The sequence below is a fragment of the Epargyreus clarus genome, unplaced genomic scaffold, assembly GCF_041222505.1.
Source record: "Epargyreus clarus isolate Ecla_fem2 unplaced genomic scaffold, WU_Ecla_fem_2.2 ptg000003l, whole genome shotgun sequence".
Classification (NCBI taxonomy): domain Eukaryota; kingdom Metazoa; phylum Arthropoda; class Insecta; order Lepidoptera; family Hesperiidae; genus Epargyreus; species Epargyreus clarus.
This window is the reverse complement of record NW_027332211.1, coordinates 16,189,880-16,207,938: the sequence shown is the minus strand read 5'-3', so window position 1 is coordinate 16,207,938 and position 18,059 is coordinate 16,189,880. Positions and strand designations below refer to the sequence as shown.

Here is an 18,059-nt window from a genome sequence, read left to right as displayed (position 1 = left end):
AGGCGATCATCTCAATCCTAAGAAGTGGCAACGCATTTGTGATTGGCTTCAGATAGAATCATTATCACATATCGAGTTAGTTACGGTTCTCTATGGGCGGCAGGAACCGTTTATCATCAGGATACTGATCAGGAACTGAATGCTTGCTTGCTAAATCAAACTTTAAAAAACCTTTCTACGTTTCTAATACTATCTGCCTTTCTTGCCCTTCACCTCTCTTTGTCTATCTCCCATCTCTCTATTATCCCTCATTCCTCCCTTCTGCAATATATCTCGCTCCTCTTTCATCTCTTTTGTGCCTTATGTTCGCTCTCCCTTTGCCCCCACTCCCCTCCCCTTCCGCGCTCACCCTACCTCTCCTCCCCTCTCCCCTCCCCTTCCTCACTCTCTCTCCTCTCCCCTCCCCTTCCGCGCTCACCCTACCTCTCCTCCCCTCTCCCCTCCCCTTCCTCTCTCTCTCCTCTCCCCTCCCCCTCTTCCCTCTCTCTCTTTGTCCTCTCAACCTCTCCCGCTTCTTCCCTCTCTCGCTCATTCTACCCCGCACTCCCTCTCCCTCTCACTCACCAGCGCTATAGATAGCGGCGGTGGCGGCGGTCCAGGCGGCCACCTGCCGCGCGGTGGGCACCACGCGCAATATCACCACACCAGATGTGATGATACCCAATCCCATCACGAGGATACCGCCCAGACCTGAAATCAGGATAACATTCATATTACACAACAATCCTGCAACTGTTTAACATTTGTAATTAAATTATACTCAAAGACAGTGATAGCCTAATGCAAAGGAAGTGATAGCCTAGTGGTTAAGAAACTCGGCCTCACGATCGAGGGGTCCGAGGTTCAATTCCCACCTCTGATTTTTCAAAGTTATGTGCGTATTAGAAATTAATTATAACTTGCTAAAAGGTGAAGGAAACAATCGTGAGCAACCTGCATACCTGAGAGATTAAAAAAAATCTCAAAGGTATGTGAACTCTCCAGTACCTATAGAATAGAACAGAAGTAGAAGTCTCTACGTAACATTTTTTCAGAATTTGCGACTATTTAGAAACTTAAGGTCGGAGCTCACATCCAGCACGTATTTAAGATTGTGCGCGTATTACTATTATGCACCTCACGAATATATATCTGTACCCGACTTCTATAATTAACTTGTATTAACTAATTCCAAAATACGATACTTATCAACACCTCAAAGAAAAAAGACAACTGCTTCAAACCTACTAACTCGCATTTTGCCAGCATAATAAACTATTCTTCTATTACCTTTTTCACGAGGATATCAGTTTCTAGCAATGAAATTATGATGAGCTGTCCAACGATATAAACTACTCTCCGTATAACATGTTTTCACGGAAAGATCAGTATCTAGCAGTGAAATTATGTCGAGCTGTTTTGTATTTATTACCAATACTGCGTTCATCGTAGTACCTCACCCGAGACAAGGTTGGCGTCGTGTGTCGGCAGCCGGAACTGCTTCTCCAGGTATTTGGGTAAGAAGCTGTAGACCCCGCTCACCGGCATCAGGTGCAGCACCGAGCTCGCCGTGCGCCACATCAGGATGTCGTTTGTCAACTGGCGTTTTATCGTTGCGAAGAAATCTGCGAATGGTACGAGTGTTTTTTATATATAATATAGGAGTAGAAGACGAGCATGCAGTCCACCTGAAGGTAAGTGACTACTGCTGCCCATGGACATCTGTAATCAACCCCAGATAAGAGTAGATTTCTACCTAAGGTTGGCTACAGATGCACTGCTACACTAAGCTGAATGCATTGGAAAGTATGTCTCCCTCACCACACTCTTTAAACCAAAACGCAGCAACGCTTAACACTGCTGTTATTAGGCAGAAACAGGTGTGGCTGTGGTGCCACCGGAGTTAAACCACAAAGGGTTCTACCACCTTCAAACCATGTGTGCAATTAGCACAACAAAATACAAGAAAATAGGGACGACACACATATATCTGTAGACAAATCAGGCGCTCTAATTTAGTCATCTAAGATAAAAATCCGTGACTATATTCCAATAGGTAGGTCTATTTATGGTCTGGGCTGCTATTTATATTCGGTATGTGATGCAGGGAATTTAACATCAGACTGCAAGAGATCATTCGCCCATTGCTTCTATCAAATCACATAAAATAATATTAATATAAATAACTTCAAACAATATCGTTAATGCAATTAACGAAGTATACCTTTAAAGAAAGGCTCGCTCTTCTGTTTGTTCTTTTTGGGCGGCGCGGGCATAAGGTTCTTCTTGATCTGCCGCGGGAAGAAGAACATGAACACCGACAGGATGACGATGAAGCCCGCGATGAACACCATACCTGCGATCGTATAAACCATCCATTACTTCTTCTATACCATTAATAAAACACGAATTTTCATAGGAGCTTATCGTCTAAATCAATCCTTTTGCCTAACAAATAATGTAAAATAACAATATGTCGATCTAAGATAGGTAAAACGTTGGATAGATTAAATATTAATAACGGGCGTAAATAAACAATGTTTTATAACTCATTACCCTAAACATGTAAATGGAACAAAACTCTATTTATTCACTTTTAACAAAAGGTTGGAACTCTTTTGAATTTTATGAGACACACTAGGATAAAACGCATTACAAAGCCGCTGGCAAACTTTTAACAGATTCATGGAAATGTAATAAAAATGTAATAAATCCACTACACATCCGCTCTGTGGGGCTCGCAAGAGAGGAATCGATAATATAATTAATTTCTGTGGTTACAACATAAAGAGGGATAATAAAATTTATAATAATTAATTATGAATAATGATTATATTAATAATGTAAAATTATTACACTGTAAAAATAATCGCCATACCATCTAAATTAAGGAAACATGAAAGAAGGCTGTAATAATAAAAAATTAAAAAATGCACAATCAACATTGCCCGATTCGATTTTATATTAGTCATATTACCCGAGCGTTTTTAATTATGCGTCCATTTCTTTCTGCGTCATTTATAGCTATTATGAAGTGTAGTCCACAATATATTACAATGGTAATGAATATGCAAGTTGACCTGTGTATAAGGATCAAACAAGTAGAAATATATTTTAAATCTCATCTCTCAATCTTAAACATAAGTGGACGTCAACACATCTTGCTATTGCAGATCCAACTCCAACATAGACCCTTCAAACAACAATTCACAAACACACAACACAACACATACAAACTTTATCTGTAAAGATTTTAATAAATTATTATTATAATTTAACTTTTAAAAGAAAAGCTGAAAAACAACAAACTGTTCAATTACTTTCAGTAGGCACATACCGCGTTTATTACTCACGCATGATTCCATCGTTAATACACATTAGTTTTCATTAGAGTTCCTAACGTGAACCGAACGTATTAGTGGCAAACCATGATAATGCGAATCGTCTCAAGCAATCAAAAACGGACGTTCAACTTGCATCGTGTATTAAACCACTCAAATCTTTGTTGCCATTATCGTTGCTAGAATGAAGCTAATGAATTCGACACACCTTGCCGAAAATACTATTATTCTTGCAAATACGTGCAAAGAAATCCATATCGCACGCGAAAAAAATCGCTAACAAGCAAATAAAGCAAGAATACATAGACGACCACTCATCCATTGTTTATACAACCCATAAGCGCCTTAAGGCCTAAGATATGGTATATTCTAATTATGCCAATTATTAAGGTAGAGCAAGAAGCAACTGTAATTTCGATGAGTAATCCCGGGGTATAATAAACTCAAGATCAAAAAATAGTGCCGAATAAAGTAATAAACAATACTGAGATTCAAATTTGTAGGCTCTAGAATCTAAAGCTTTCTGTAGATCTAAACATGAATTTTAATACCTAGAAAGTAGATATTAAAATTTCCATACTTTTATTATATTTTGCACTTGGATCGTGTTAAAAAATAAGCATTTTTCAAGAAATCGACGATTTTATAACAATTATAACTCGTATGTGCCATGTTGATAATGAAATCATTGAATATTCAGATAGAGCGCTAGTGATATCGACGATCTAATAATAAAGTCGATTTAAATATCGTGTCACGTTTTTATCCATCGGAATCTTATCGCGAGATAACAGCCACGTTGAGGTCTTTGGTGTTACAAAGAATCTCACTTATACGAAACGAAGAAAAAAATAGAGAACCGGAGTCGAATAAATGTACATATTTATTCGAAGTAAAAAAAATGATTCAATAGCGGCTGCTGATCCTTTTACCCATAACCTATTTCATTTTTCATTCTTAACTACAAATAAATATGATACATTCCTCCCTAAATACAAAGAGCTAAAAATAACTCCAAGTCACCTTAAAATGTACGGAAATGGTTATATTCGCCAAACATTTAGGTCCGATAGATCCAAACAGAAACATTTGCGCGGTTACAAGGTCGCCCGGTCGACGCTGAGTCAAGGGCGTTCGCTAGACGTAGTACATAGGTACCAATACAATTTAAATTGTTAACGCTGCTCCGGCACCAAATAAAGAGACGGCCGTTTGTGTAGCCCGATGCCAGCGCTTAAACAATAACAGATAAGACACACAATGAAGCAAATAGGGAAACTACGAAAGGAGCAAGCGCGCCCCCAACCTCTTGACATAGAACCGACAAGAGGAGACGAAGGTCGGCGCGAACCGGTTTAAAAGTAAAAGTGAGCAAAGTGGCGGTCGCGTGTCCACCCACTAAATCCTCATTACGGGCAGCGATGGCATAATTGTCGGCAACAAGGCACGCAGCCTTGGCCGTGACCGTCGGTGGATAGAGCGCTTATTTTAGCTGTGGTGACGCGGCGTGATGTAACACGCATTATGTAACGTGGAGCGTGCGCCGGCGGCGTGACGGAGCGCCGAGACACCGAGAAAAGCGAAAGCCGAGTGAAAATTGCATAGCGTTGCCTTGACAACGCAACAGCCTGACCAACCTATACTTTTCGCGGCTTTCAAACATACCATTCGATACAGCTATCAAAGCCCAAAACAGATTATTATTATTTTTAATTCGAAGATCACCTGAAAATAAAAACAGGACCCTAATAATAAATTCGTCTCAACGACATAATATACCGCACATAATTAATTAATGGAGAACTTGTTTAAACGCAGTATTTCACAGTGCGGTATTCAATTTCGTATTAACCATATCATTTTCCATCAATTGATCTTAAACAATCAGCTGCGAAACGACAAGAAGTATCGTGTGACACGCTAACGTTAACAAGTAAAATATGTATTAAGATGTACTCGTAACTAAAGATAACAATTTCGATGATCTTGAGTATAAATTCCTTAACCCTTAGGATAATGTAAAGGTAAGCGATAAAATTCACAACAAAATACAAATTATAGCAGTATAATCTTCAGTAAATGAACTAGTCGACACTGAATGTGAATTCAATATTATTAGTAGCCACTTCAAAATACGAGATAAAACTGTCGTATATGTACATCAGAAATAGTAGACCCGATTCGAATAAAGGGACTATTAAAAACTTATTAAAATTCAGAGATCCATTCATAAGCTTGTGGCATTCGCACAATAAGGAAATACGCGGAAACCGTTCGACGAGCATTCGCGAATTCAGTTTATTGCTAGTCGAAGCACGCCTGACAAGTTTTCTACCGCAATACGCAATGTTCTAAACAAACACCAATGGATTCCGAACCATGCCCTGTAAGCATTAGAGATTTTATTGTTATTAGTCACTTGCAAATTTTACTTCGTGGTCATACGCACGCATTCGATTGGTACTTGGGTCACGTGCGTGCTTTCTTCGTGGATTTTGTGCGCAAATCTGAACCAATGGTTTTGTAACGGTAAGTGACAGTTCCGCGATGTGTATTGCAAAATTCCAGGACGCCGATTCTAAATGTTTTGCGACTAAACTAAAACACAATGGACGACAAAGTTGCTTATTATATTCTGAAGCTGCTTTACGTAGTGAACTTTTACTCGAAACTATATACATTTAATTTAATGGAAAAAGATAAGCTTGCTACATGTAACAGAGTAATAAAATAATTTTAGTCTTAAACAACATTGTAACTGCATCAGCGTTTTGCCTTTTTATTTAATCAAGTGCATCCTAGATAACAGTTTTCATACAAAAACGAATTAACGTAATTTTTTCTATTCTCATCGAAAGAGAGTTCGAGCATTATAAAGTTAACATAAATTCTTCTGAATGATTTTCTTTAAATATTACTTAACTTACATCTATAATTCTTCAATTACATTCATGTACATATACATCTATCTTCTTCAAATTATATTTTATCATTATTTGTTCTACTTACCCAGCCACCAGGCGCCAACCCATCTCGGATCGCTCGAGTCATAGCCAGGATTTGTACGGGGATCAACGTACAGTCTGGTGCAGAGGGCTCCAAGCAAAAAACCTAACGCAGGTCCAATAACCCTGATTCCAATAGTGATAGCTGAAACAAATGAAACAAAAATATTATACAAGGAAGAACTATATAGTCCTTATTGCCACATGTCAAGCACACGTCAATTAATAATGTACCAATATTTCATATGTCATTTCTTCTGCTATTAGGTATCTAAACATGCTCAAAAGTTGTATAGATAGAATAAGGAAAACATCTACATTGTCTGTTGTATATACTAAATAATAATATTTCTCGGAATAAATTAATTGTTGTCTGATATCATTATATTGAAAAGGGCATTCTAGCTGCTCTCTATGTAACATTTGACCCTTCCACAGATAAGTAAGCTATCAAACAAAACATACAAAGACACAAACGTTTAATGTTTATGAAGACAGCTTCTGTCAAATAATCTGAGGCATCTTACAACACTAATTTAGGTTCATGTAATTTAGCCTTCTAAGAAACTGACATTCATAAGAATACGACCTGTTTTCGTGGTGGTTATTACGGCACAAACAAACAAAGAATGCGAGGCATCAGTAATTTTATTAAAATATTACAAGGAAACGTGAAATCAAGAATCATTGATGTAGTAAATATTAATGGGCATAATGAAGCCAGCGAAGATGGTAATTATGCAAATGAAGCTGGTCACTGAAACGCAACGGACACCACTAGTTGATCTCAATAGGGCTAGGAGGGCTCGGGGAGAACTAATTGAGGGTCGTTCACCCGACAACGATAAATTATCGTGAGACGGTCGCGACTTACTGCACTACCCCTAGAAACAGCTTCGTGCAGAAAATAACAAAAGCACAAAAGCCTTTAGCACAGGAATTTACCTTAAGAACGAGGAATATTGATTATGAGTAACGATGCAAAGGTCATTGACATTCAGCTGTTCCACTTTTTCGATATAAAACTGAAATCTATCATAATAAAAATAACTAAGGACCAGCGAAGGGTGACTGACCGAAAGACAATCAGGTACTTAGGCCCCAAATGTAATCGTTCGCAGAAATCGACCGCAACGGTTGCCAAAAAACACGCCGAGCGCTTTTGGCTCGCGTGCTTCACATCGAAAGGAATATTAAATATACCTTCCTACTATCAGCGTGCACTTTTGTAATAAATAATGGCCTCGTCAGGATCGTTTTTCAAAAACGAGACGCAGCCGCTGCTCGCTTCAAGTTTTTATTATCTCGTAAGTATTCGTAACACACACGGCAACTCACGCAAATGTAACATTGGAACGAGACGAACGTGGTATTGCAAACTCATTTTAGATATAATTAAGACCCATTTTTGTTTGCGTAATACTCGTTTCAAGTTAATTTTGCACTTTGGCTCTGTGTACCGTCGCGTCTACCGGTTCGGACGCATCATTAAAACATTCAAGTACTGCATCTTCGTTACAACATATTGATTTTAAGTGACAATTACATCATCATCAGTCATTACTGTCCCATTGCTGGGGTCTTCTCTGGGACTCAGAAGAGTTTAGGACCTAAACTTAGTGATAACAATAAGTTTCCTAATAAACAAGAATGACGAGTGGTTGTGTACAATTATCTCCATCTGGGATTATTAATATTTACATTTACAAATGATATAACTAAAATACGTCTATTCCCGCAAAACACTTAAATACAACTAATAAATCATGATTATCAATGTGATTAAAATGTTGATTAAACGATGAAAACAAACAAACAGGTATGAAGACAGAATGTAGCGACAGAGATGATAACCTTGCTGCGTCCGCTATTGTAAACAAAATCATCCAAGTCGTAATCAGTGTCAATAACATTTTATAGCAGAAAAGGAAAGACGTTCATACCGCGAAGACGTACTGCTAAAATGAACACAATTAGTTTAGAGATAAAGGAAAAAATGCTAATTTTTACTACCAAACAATTCTCATTTATTGATAGTATGTACCTGTAAAGATGATAAAAATGCATAGTCTCACATTACCGTTGAAAGCTGATTTTTATTATTTTTTAATAAGACATTAAACCTTAAAGCTCACCAGATTTCTGCCAATGATAATCTATATTAAAATAACAAGATATTGGAATGAAATACATTCGGCATGACATTTACAATGCAATTAAAGTAATCCACGGATAGATTACGAGCGTCAGATTACTAGAAACTTGTTGCTAGATCAAATTTTCGATTGTAAATATTGAAATTAGTAACATAATTTGGTATTCAATGGCAGAATAATTTTCGTAGTAGAAACAATTGGCTACTTGACACTTTTTGGGAAACTGTTTTAATGAATTCATATACGTATTATATATGCCTTTCATTGATCATTTTTTCGAAAAAAGGGCTATTTATTAATAAAAAACATATTTTTATTACGGTAAACGGAACGTTACGCCAAAACAGGCGGTCAAGTGTCATTTCGTAGCGTGACGTCAACACATTGAAAATATAGAAATAAACTTCGACGCTACACATACTTCAGGGGAAATCTTGGGAATTATTTAACTTTTATTAGTACAATTGCAAGAATGTCAAATTACAAGGCGTGTGCAGTGACGATGTGTTCAAGTACGATCGCTAAATATCCTAACAAATTTGCTTATACAAGTTCCTAAACCCAAATCTCATAAACGTTAAAGAACTTGCAGATTCTTATATGTTTAAATCCTCTGTTTGCAAGCAATGACATTTTATACTATCTATGTAAGAGAAGTATTACTGAAAAAAAGGAATAAATTTAGTAACTCTAGAGTGATTCGTCAATTCCAAATCATTGGAACGGGACGTAATCAAAACAAAACAGCAAGTGGAAGTATTCATATATTATATAGATGTCTATGATAAGAATAGAATTATAAGACGTCTATGAGAATTCTATTTTAAGGGCCCATTCTGTAATTAATAGGACACAATTAAAATATTTCATGACTGTGTTATTATTGATGGTGCATGTGCACTGATTAAGTTACATGACTGTATAATTAAAAATACATGATTTGCTAATATTAGTATTTTATTAACCGATTTCTTTGTTTATTTGGTTTATATGGTTCTATTAGTGAGTACACACAGTAGAACTTTTGTATATATTTATCATATGTTACAGTTACAATAATTACTACAGAATTACAGATCACCTAAGCTAAATTTTTGTGCTGCTTGCGTGTCTGCTTTTCTTCATTACTAAAATTATTTTCCGTAACAAATGGATATATATTTTTATCACTGACATTTTCAGAATTAAATTGCAATGCAATAATAGGAACTGTATGGTCATTTTTCTTCCTTCATCTTGTTGGGTAGGTTACGCAAGTAAAGAAGTACTATTTCCCGTGTACTTTACTTTATGTATTTCAGACTGGTGCCCACTTTCGAAACTTTTGGCTCCTCACATTGATGTACCTTGTGTTCAGGACAACTTTTACTTTTCATGAAACACAACTTGCCTTCCTCTTAAACTGCACATACTCTATAACGTCGTCACTATACGATTGTCGGGATGATCTGTAAATATAAATATAACCAATTAATAACCTTAAAACAGTTCACATAAGAATATAAGTATATTTAAAAAAATCTTAATAATCACTTGAAGACAACCTTTCTTCTGTCTGAAGTCAGTTAAGAAATGTTTTAATTGTCCGATATGATTAAATGTAAATATAAAGAATGTTTTACTTACGTTGTTTATTTGATATTTCCATAGGTTATCTCACGGAAGTTTTTGTATCCATTTTGATTTATTGCACTGCATATATGGAGATTCTTTAAGCAGGTTCACGCTATCAGCTTTAATATAGTATGGCTTCATTTCGGTTCACAACATAAATTCAACCAACTCTAACAGCAAACGATTTAATTATTATTTGTCTTGTTTGGTTTCGATGTAGTGACGTCACATGACATTTGAGGCAGCACTGTCGCCGTTTTGGGATTTAAAATCCACAGATAAAAAATCGAAAATTTCTTTTTAAAATTTAAAATACTTAGAACGTATTAAAAAATAAACGAAATACTGCATAATTTATGTTTACTTACAAGCTATCATACCCAACATATTTCATATTTTATTGTTATAACTGTCAAGTACCCAATTGTATGTATTGTTACAGATTTATTTGTTACAACTCTGACTGTAAAACGGTGTTCCAATCCATTTTCTTAGTAGTAGTATTATATTTTATCAAATTCAAGAGTGTTTCCCATTAAAAATATTTCTATCCCTTTTATGGATTACCAAAATCCACGTATGCCAAACTATTTATTGCCGGTCTTAGATGAAACTCAAATGACCTTAAACATCATCAGACACTCTACAAGGAACTCTGTTTTATTAGTTGTATTAACCATCAAAATACAAACCGACAAAGTGAGTATATGATACCAACATATGTACAGTGACATGTCTGGTCATTGCACTCATATAGAGAAATAGGTTTTGGAAGTGTGACTAATATCCATCCGATGCGTCTGACGTCGCGACGAACCCACCTGTTTAAATAATATTTGCAAATGTTGCTGTAGTTTTTAAACTAAAGCAAAACATTAAGCGACGCCATAACCAATTCGTAAAAACAAAGCAGATGACAAATATATAGCTTAAATAAAAGTGAACGTCAATATATATACGAAGTTGGACAACCAACTTCCGCTTTCGAAGGTGTTTGACTATCACAAAACAGCATAGCAACACACGTAAAAACGATAAATAATATTTTACAACAAATAGTAAAGAAATAATTGTCGGCAAAGCAACACTGCCCTTTTCTTTTTGGTTGATTACTTGCGAGATTCAGAATGAGGAAAAGTCTCAAAGAGATTTGGGACACAGTTCAAGTTATAGCAGAGTTGTTGTCGCCAAGCACAGCTCTAAAAGTAAAAGTCGCTGAACTAGTAAACGATACACCGAACATTCCGAATGAATCGGTTTCACTGCAACTCATATCTAATCTGTTACTCGTAATCTAATCTCACAGGTCGATGATGTTAGGAAACTGACCTATGCCAACCACCGCAACGACTGATTACAGGGTAATGTGATAGCTCGGCACGCAAAAAAATGCATAAGTGCACTACATTGCAGCGTGGAGTGTAATCATTGAAGAACGCTGATTGCTCACGCTACATGAAACTGAGTATCTATAATTACATATACAACTTCGAAACTCTTTTTAAATTAAGGCAAAGCAATTTTTCCCCCGTTGTTTATACAGCCAATAAGACTACCCAAAAATTTCGCCGACCGCATTTCGCAAGATGAATTTCCAGCAAACCGAGCTGATTCACGTGGAGGAAAATTATTTTTTGGCAACCGCAACCGAAACTGGTTTAGAATGAAGGAAACAAGCATAAAAAATACACAAAAGAAGTAAACATGCAAATTATATAGAAGCAGTAAAAATAGTTGCAAAGCATTTTGCGACCCTGGAAAGAATTTTCATCACAACTGACGACCTATGTGCAACTGCTCGAATTAAGGTTTGACTTCGCTATCAAGCTCAGTAGTATCTTGTTTGATTTGAATTGCTTATCAAACACAAACAGGTGCGGCTGCAATTTAAACAAGAACAGGTTCAATAACCTGCAACCTGCTGTTACGCTAAGGTCTCGAGTGGCAACGTGGCGTGCAACTAGTTACATCCTGTCTCGCTCGGGCGCATTATTGATGACGAGTGGTCTTAACGAACATTGTCTTAAATCTTGCTACTTTACAACAGTAATGTGCTACGCTATTTGAGTTACGAACTTTTATTTATTTCTGAACAACAGCGTCATAAATTATATCTGTGGCTGCAATTATGTTATCAGAAAGGATGTCCATATGAGGCCACTATGTTAGTGTGACGTTTTCTGGAAATTACTATCACAATGGAAAGATTTTCCAGACAATTTGATGATTATTATCTATTAGAATCTAAGATAGAGATATCTAAGACTTACTTATGATAGAAGATAATTCTGCAAAAATTATCGAAGACGATATGAAGTTCTTGGCACTCACATAGTATACGGAGGTCGGCGGGCCATCTTGAATCATGAGTAGATCAGAATCTTGTAACGAGACGCCAAAAAATGTCCATAAATCAAACAAACGTAAAAAAGATAACATTAACGACATAAAACAATTAATAGATAAGTAAACAGGTTAGTACGATGAATTCCAAAGAACATTCTTTTCCGTGTCAATAGCGCCGTAAACCTACAATCGACACAGAGTAAATTTTATGAAACGCAAACCGAAACGGCCGTAAGGAATCCGCCGAATAACGAACGCATGAGAACGTATGCGTAAGTGAACCAATTTAGACACGAAACAAGCGACAACGAGACGAAACCAACATGACGAGACATCCCGCCCCACTGACACAAATACTGACCACCGCTGAAATAGCAAACGCGAAACGCAACTAACATGCACACGATGCATCTGACACATTTCGTCAGCTAGACGCCGCACGCGCATCAAATTTAAATGGCTTCAATTTATACGGCAATTCCCTTGCGTAACCTCTTAGATCATATCGGCATTAAACCATTTTTGCTGGGTCATCTGTGTTTTTTACTCACTTACGATGGGATTTTTTTATTAGGACAATAGCTATTTTTTCTGTTCCCACCACTATTTGGATTACCATTTATCATTAGAAAGTATTTCTTCATTAACTCCCACTATTATTAATAATCATCGTAAATCAAAGTTTGTCTATCAAAACTCCAACTTTTGTTGCCAAAAAAAATTGTATTAATAGATTACTACTAACGGACTTTAATGAAATAGTAGGCAGAAGCATGTACAAATATAATCCACTGAGTTTGAATCATGTAATACCTGGAAATATAAATACGACTGCAAATTTAGCCACAAAACCACATCATTATAATTCAGCTATTATGCACTCAAATATTAAGAATCACCCATAAAAACTGAATGAAACGACCGAGTTAGAAACTCAAATTTGCATATGGCATTATCCGACATTCAAACTTTCTTGAACATTATTAGTGGGGAATTCCCTTTGCCTTTAAAATAGCATCATTAATAGAAAAAACGAAACCGAATCAGTGATAAGAGAAATAAAGTAATCAAAATCATAATGATTTTTTTTATCAGATGACAGACAAATAATATCTATATTGGATTTACTTTGATTAAGCAACTGATAGATAAAGCTTAATTAAAAAGTATCCCTCACTTCATTATTACAATTTGTAATTTTGAAAAGCAATCGAACTGTACAAAATTTATCTTAACAACTAATAAAACGCGTAATAGCGGTTAAAACGGTTTTATCTCACGAAATAAATCAAAATCACGCCCGCTACAATTATTACGCAAAAGAGGGCAACCCTAATCTTAAGATTATGATAACACAGTGCGTAAATAACTGACGAGCACCGCCAATAAATAGGGTTGAGACAATTAACATTATAATGTGAAAGAATAATAACGCCAATTAATAAATTAAGAAAATATGATCATTTACTCGGTGATGTAGAATAGGTTGCATAAGAATGATTGTGCTGAAACAAAAAACAACTTGTTACAACGAACAACGAAGTATTCTAATGATTAGTATGTCATTTTAAATGTGACATTGATTGATGACATTTATATTTTTATAATGTAAATATTTTCAATTGGTGTAAAAATTAAATTGCACTTTATTTATATTTTTATGTGATTGGAGCAACAAGTGACCTCGCATTACACCTGATGGCAAGTGGTCACTGCCGCCTATAAACCTATGACGACATGGAATACGTTCTATCGAAACCTCTTGACAACACAAATGTCGCTTGATTGTTTACCGGCAACCTCACCCTTCCACAGAAACGCAGAAATATTTCACGCTACAAATTAGTGTAGCGGTGAACGCAACTGACTCTACCTTTAAAATTTCACATTTAAAAAGCACCTTTTAAATTTTTAGATCCGCAAAAAAATCTTCCCCGCGACAACCCTATTAAAATCCCAAATTGGGTCAACAATCATTACCACAAATTGGTTTTAATTGCGATATAAATTAGCGATTTAGAGCGTCTCGGTCAGTTTTCGTCGTATAAGGGACGCCGCGTGACTTGCCCGCATCAATTATACGTTACACGATATCTGCGTGACATCTCCGTGCATAATTTATTGCAAATATAATAAAATGAGTTGTACTAGCAGTTGTACGAGCAGTGATAGCCTAGTGGTTAAGGAACACGGCCTCTCGATCGAGGGGTCCGAGGTTCAAATCCCAGGCACGCACCTCTGATTTTCAAATTTATGTGCGTATTAGAAATTAATTATCACTTGCTTAAACGGTGAAGGAAAACATCGTGAGGAAACCTGCATACCTGAGAGATTTATAAAAAAAAAAATCTTAAAGGTATGTGAAGTCTACCAATACGCACTTGGCCAGCGCGGTGGACTATGGTCTAATCCTTCTCATTCTGAGAGGAGACCCGTGCCCAGCAGTGGGACAGTAATGGGTTGATGATGATGATGATGATGAGTTGTACTAAAACGTTAGTATATATTCTGCTTTAATAAATCGTGTTAAATAACAATGGTTTAGTGGAAGACAACCGCAGTGAAATATTTACGTCCATAACTAAGTAGTGAAATATTGTTAGGCAAGCAGTTAGATTCCTACCGTTTTTAAATTGCTTTAAAAATGCTAAATATTTTTAACCAGTAAAAGAGCATGCAGTCTATCTGATGTTAAATGGTCTCTGCCACCCGAGGGCATCTGTTACCAACTCAATTTTTAAATAGGCTCTACCTGTAACGGTTTATAAATGCGTTGTCACTTTTGAGGACAGAAATGCTCGCCAACACATTCATATATACGTACACATTTCCGTCGAAAAAGAACTGCTTCATGTTGGAAATAGGCGTAACTTTGGTATCTGCCCGATCGAACATAGTGGCTCTACCATCTTAAAAATAACTCCTATCACTCTAGATTCTAATATTTAAATAAAAGAATATCATTAATTTCATTCAGAAATCACAAATAAATATTTCGATTTTAATTATTCGTATATTTAATTGGAAGCTCGAATCTTGCCGAACGCACATTTGCTTTTTTTGGGTCCTCACCAAAACTCGCAACGCCTCTTATTCTATTTTTGTTTCCTTAAGCTGAACAAAACATTCAATTAAGATTCCAATATTCATGTTATCTAACCAAGACGTTTTTATCGTAGGAATTAAAAGTAGGTAATTTGTTTAATTTAACATAAAAATTAATTATAAGCAGCGCCTATTATTAAGTAAAAATTACTACTCATGTACAGTATATTAGTATAAATTATTTGTATTAATAAAACTTGGTAAGTTATGTCTTATTGGAAGAAAATAAACTTCTACTCCCACTGTATCGAAGGTCGAAACGTAGCCCTTACTTCCTGCGGTGTCATTTACTGCACTTATCACGAGCGGCAACTAGGGCACCAACCTCACAGCCCCTAACATATTACTTACATGACCTTTAATCGAAATGGCTAAGAAATGGAAGATTTTTTTTTTTTTTATAATATAAGAGTAGCAGACGAGCATGCAGTCCACCTGATGGTAAGTGGCTACTGCCGCCCATGGACATCTGTAACAAACCCCAGATAGGATTAGATATTCCTACCTGAGGTCGGCCACAGATGCGTCGCTACCCCTGAGGACTAAGCTGGAATGCCTCGGAAAAGTCTTTCTCCCTTACCACACCCTTCAAACCGGAACACAGCAGCGCCTAACACTGCAGTTATTAGGTAGAAATAGGTGTGGCGGTGGTGCCGCCGGAGTCGAACCACAAAGGGTTCTACCACCTTCAAAGATAATAAAGATATTAAATATAAAAGTTAGCTACTCAACTAAACCAACTAACCAGCTGAAGGAATTGACCATCATGAGTCCCAGGATGCTTTGGGGCTTTAAGCTTCGTCGATTGACGATTGTAACACACAAGCAAAGATCGACTGTTTTTTCAGAAATTTATCGCAATCAAATGGTACAATCCGCACTCGACTGAGCGTCCGTTACAGCAACTTTTTGACGATTGGTGCAGCGAATGAACATGAAATACGCATCATTAACTAATGTCGTCGCTAAAACATCTATTTTAGATACCGTAACCGAACGCAGTAAATCGACAATAAGTGTAGCAGCATCGATGCAATCGCCAAAACGAAAATCGCCGTCTAAAACTTGTCTGCTAGGCATCCATCAACATTTATTCAAAATTTCATCAACAAGTTCACCTTTACGTGCTAGTATTAAATATTGATTTTTTTTTTTAAATATAAATAAAAATAAATTTCACCTTCAACCAGATAAAGTATCTTATCAATGTCACGTTCTGAACACCGACATAAACAAAACAGGCGTGCAAAACACGTGGTCGGGAAAATACAATCTTCATCTATACGTGATAAATGATCGGTGTTTCTCGTTTAATATTTTTTCTAAAGTGGAAATGAAAGGAGCTTGCCTCAGATGAGTGTCACTGTAGTATTTTGACATCTTAGCATCATAAAAAAGAAAATATGACTGAAAATTTATTTTACCGGATTGTAATGTAAATTTTCATGATTCGTAGTAAAATATCAAAGAACTTTCGGGCGCAACTATTCGGGCGGTCTTTGACGGATGTGTAGAAAAGACTAGTAAATACAAAAGCCTTACATTGTAGATTTATAAAGCAGATTAACTTGACACGTAAGGAAGATGACACATAAAGAAGTAAATGGAGCGACGACACAATCGAACCACAAACAGTTTACAAAAAAATCCTTTCTTAAGTTTAATATACACTGACCACCAACTAGCTACTATATATAAAATGAAAAATGAAGGCGTAGACCATTATATTGTCGCTAAAGCTACAAAACAGTTCAAGTTCCTGTTTGGTTAGCCGCTCGAGTGACCAATTTGTTGTTTGAGCGAGCGACGAGCGGTACTTGTTTATTCGAAAAATTGTAAACAGCGGACCGCCTATGTGTATTTGTACAGACACAAGCTTGAACCTCCAAATAGTCACAAAGCAACTTTTGAGATGCTAACTAGTTGCATAAACCACAGCTGAATCGCTGACTCTACCAGAAGCTCATGAGATTGTAATAAATAGGGAGTCAGTTTTACAGGAAGCATGACCGAGACTTAAGGAGAACTCTACAAATTGTACGACGATTTGGTAGGTACAGAATTATTATATATCAGACAAAACATGACACATACTACAAAAAACTAGTTCTTTTTCTGCTCATCAAACATACAAGCAACTACGTATATTTTTTGTTGTAGTTATGATTAATTCTGTTTATTGCGAACCCATAGTGTTATGCATGTTTTCTTTGAAACCGATTAAGACAAGATACTTAAAAACTAATTGTTGCATGATTTGTAGATGGAATAATACTGCTTGGCTTAATATGATAAATTACGTACTTATTGCACGCTTGGCATTTGCCGCAAGCTCAAAGCCTCAAAGAAACTTTTGGCTTAATTTGGGAAATCAAAAACTATAAGCGCTTGCAAACCTACACAATATAAAAACACTATCCACACGTATGAATTTATGACAGCTTGTTGAAGTTTGGCAAGATCGGGGACGTAGCATAATAATTATGTCTTATCATTCCATTGCAACACTTTTA

General features: G+C 36.3%; 1 protein-coding gene across 3 annotated transcripts in view; it reads right to left on the bottom strand.

The window, feature by feature from the left end:
- The window catches only part of LOC140755592 (solute carrier organic anion transporter family member 74D), a 77,399-nt gene that overhangs the window by 10,693 nt on the left and 48,647 nt on the right, over positions 1 to 18,059 (bottom strand). For all 3 annotated transcript variants that reach the window (XM_073090887.1, XM_073090895.1, XM_073090878.1), the window contains exons 3-6: positions 6,330 to 6,470; positions 2,204 to 2,335; positions 1,440 to 1,604; positions 565 to 690 (exon numbers count right to left, since the gene is read on the bottom strand). In XM_073090887.1, the coding sequence (XP_072946988.1) occupies positions 565 to 690; positions 1,440 to 1,604; positions 2,204 to 2,335; positions 6,330 to 6,470 (564 nt within the window). The remainder of the gene's footprint in view (positions 1 to 564; positions 691 to 1,439; positions 1,605 to 2,203; positions 2,336 to 6,329; positions 6,471 to 18,059) is intronic.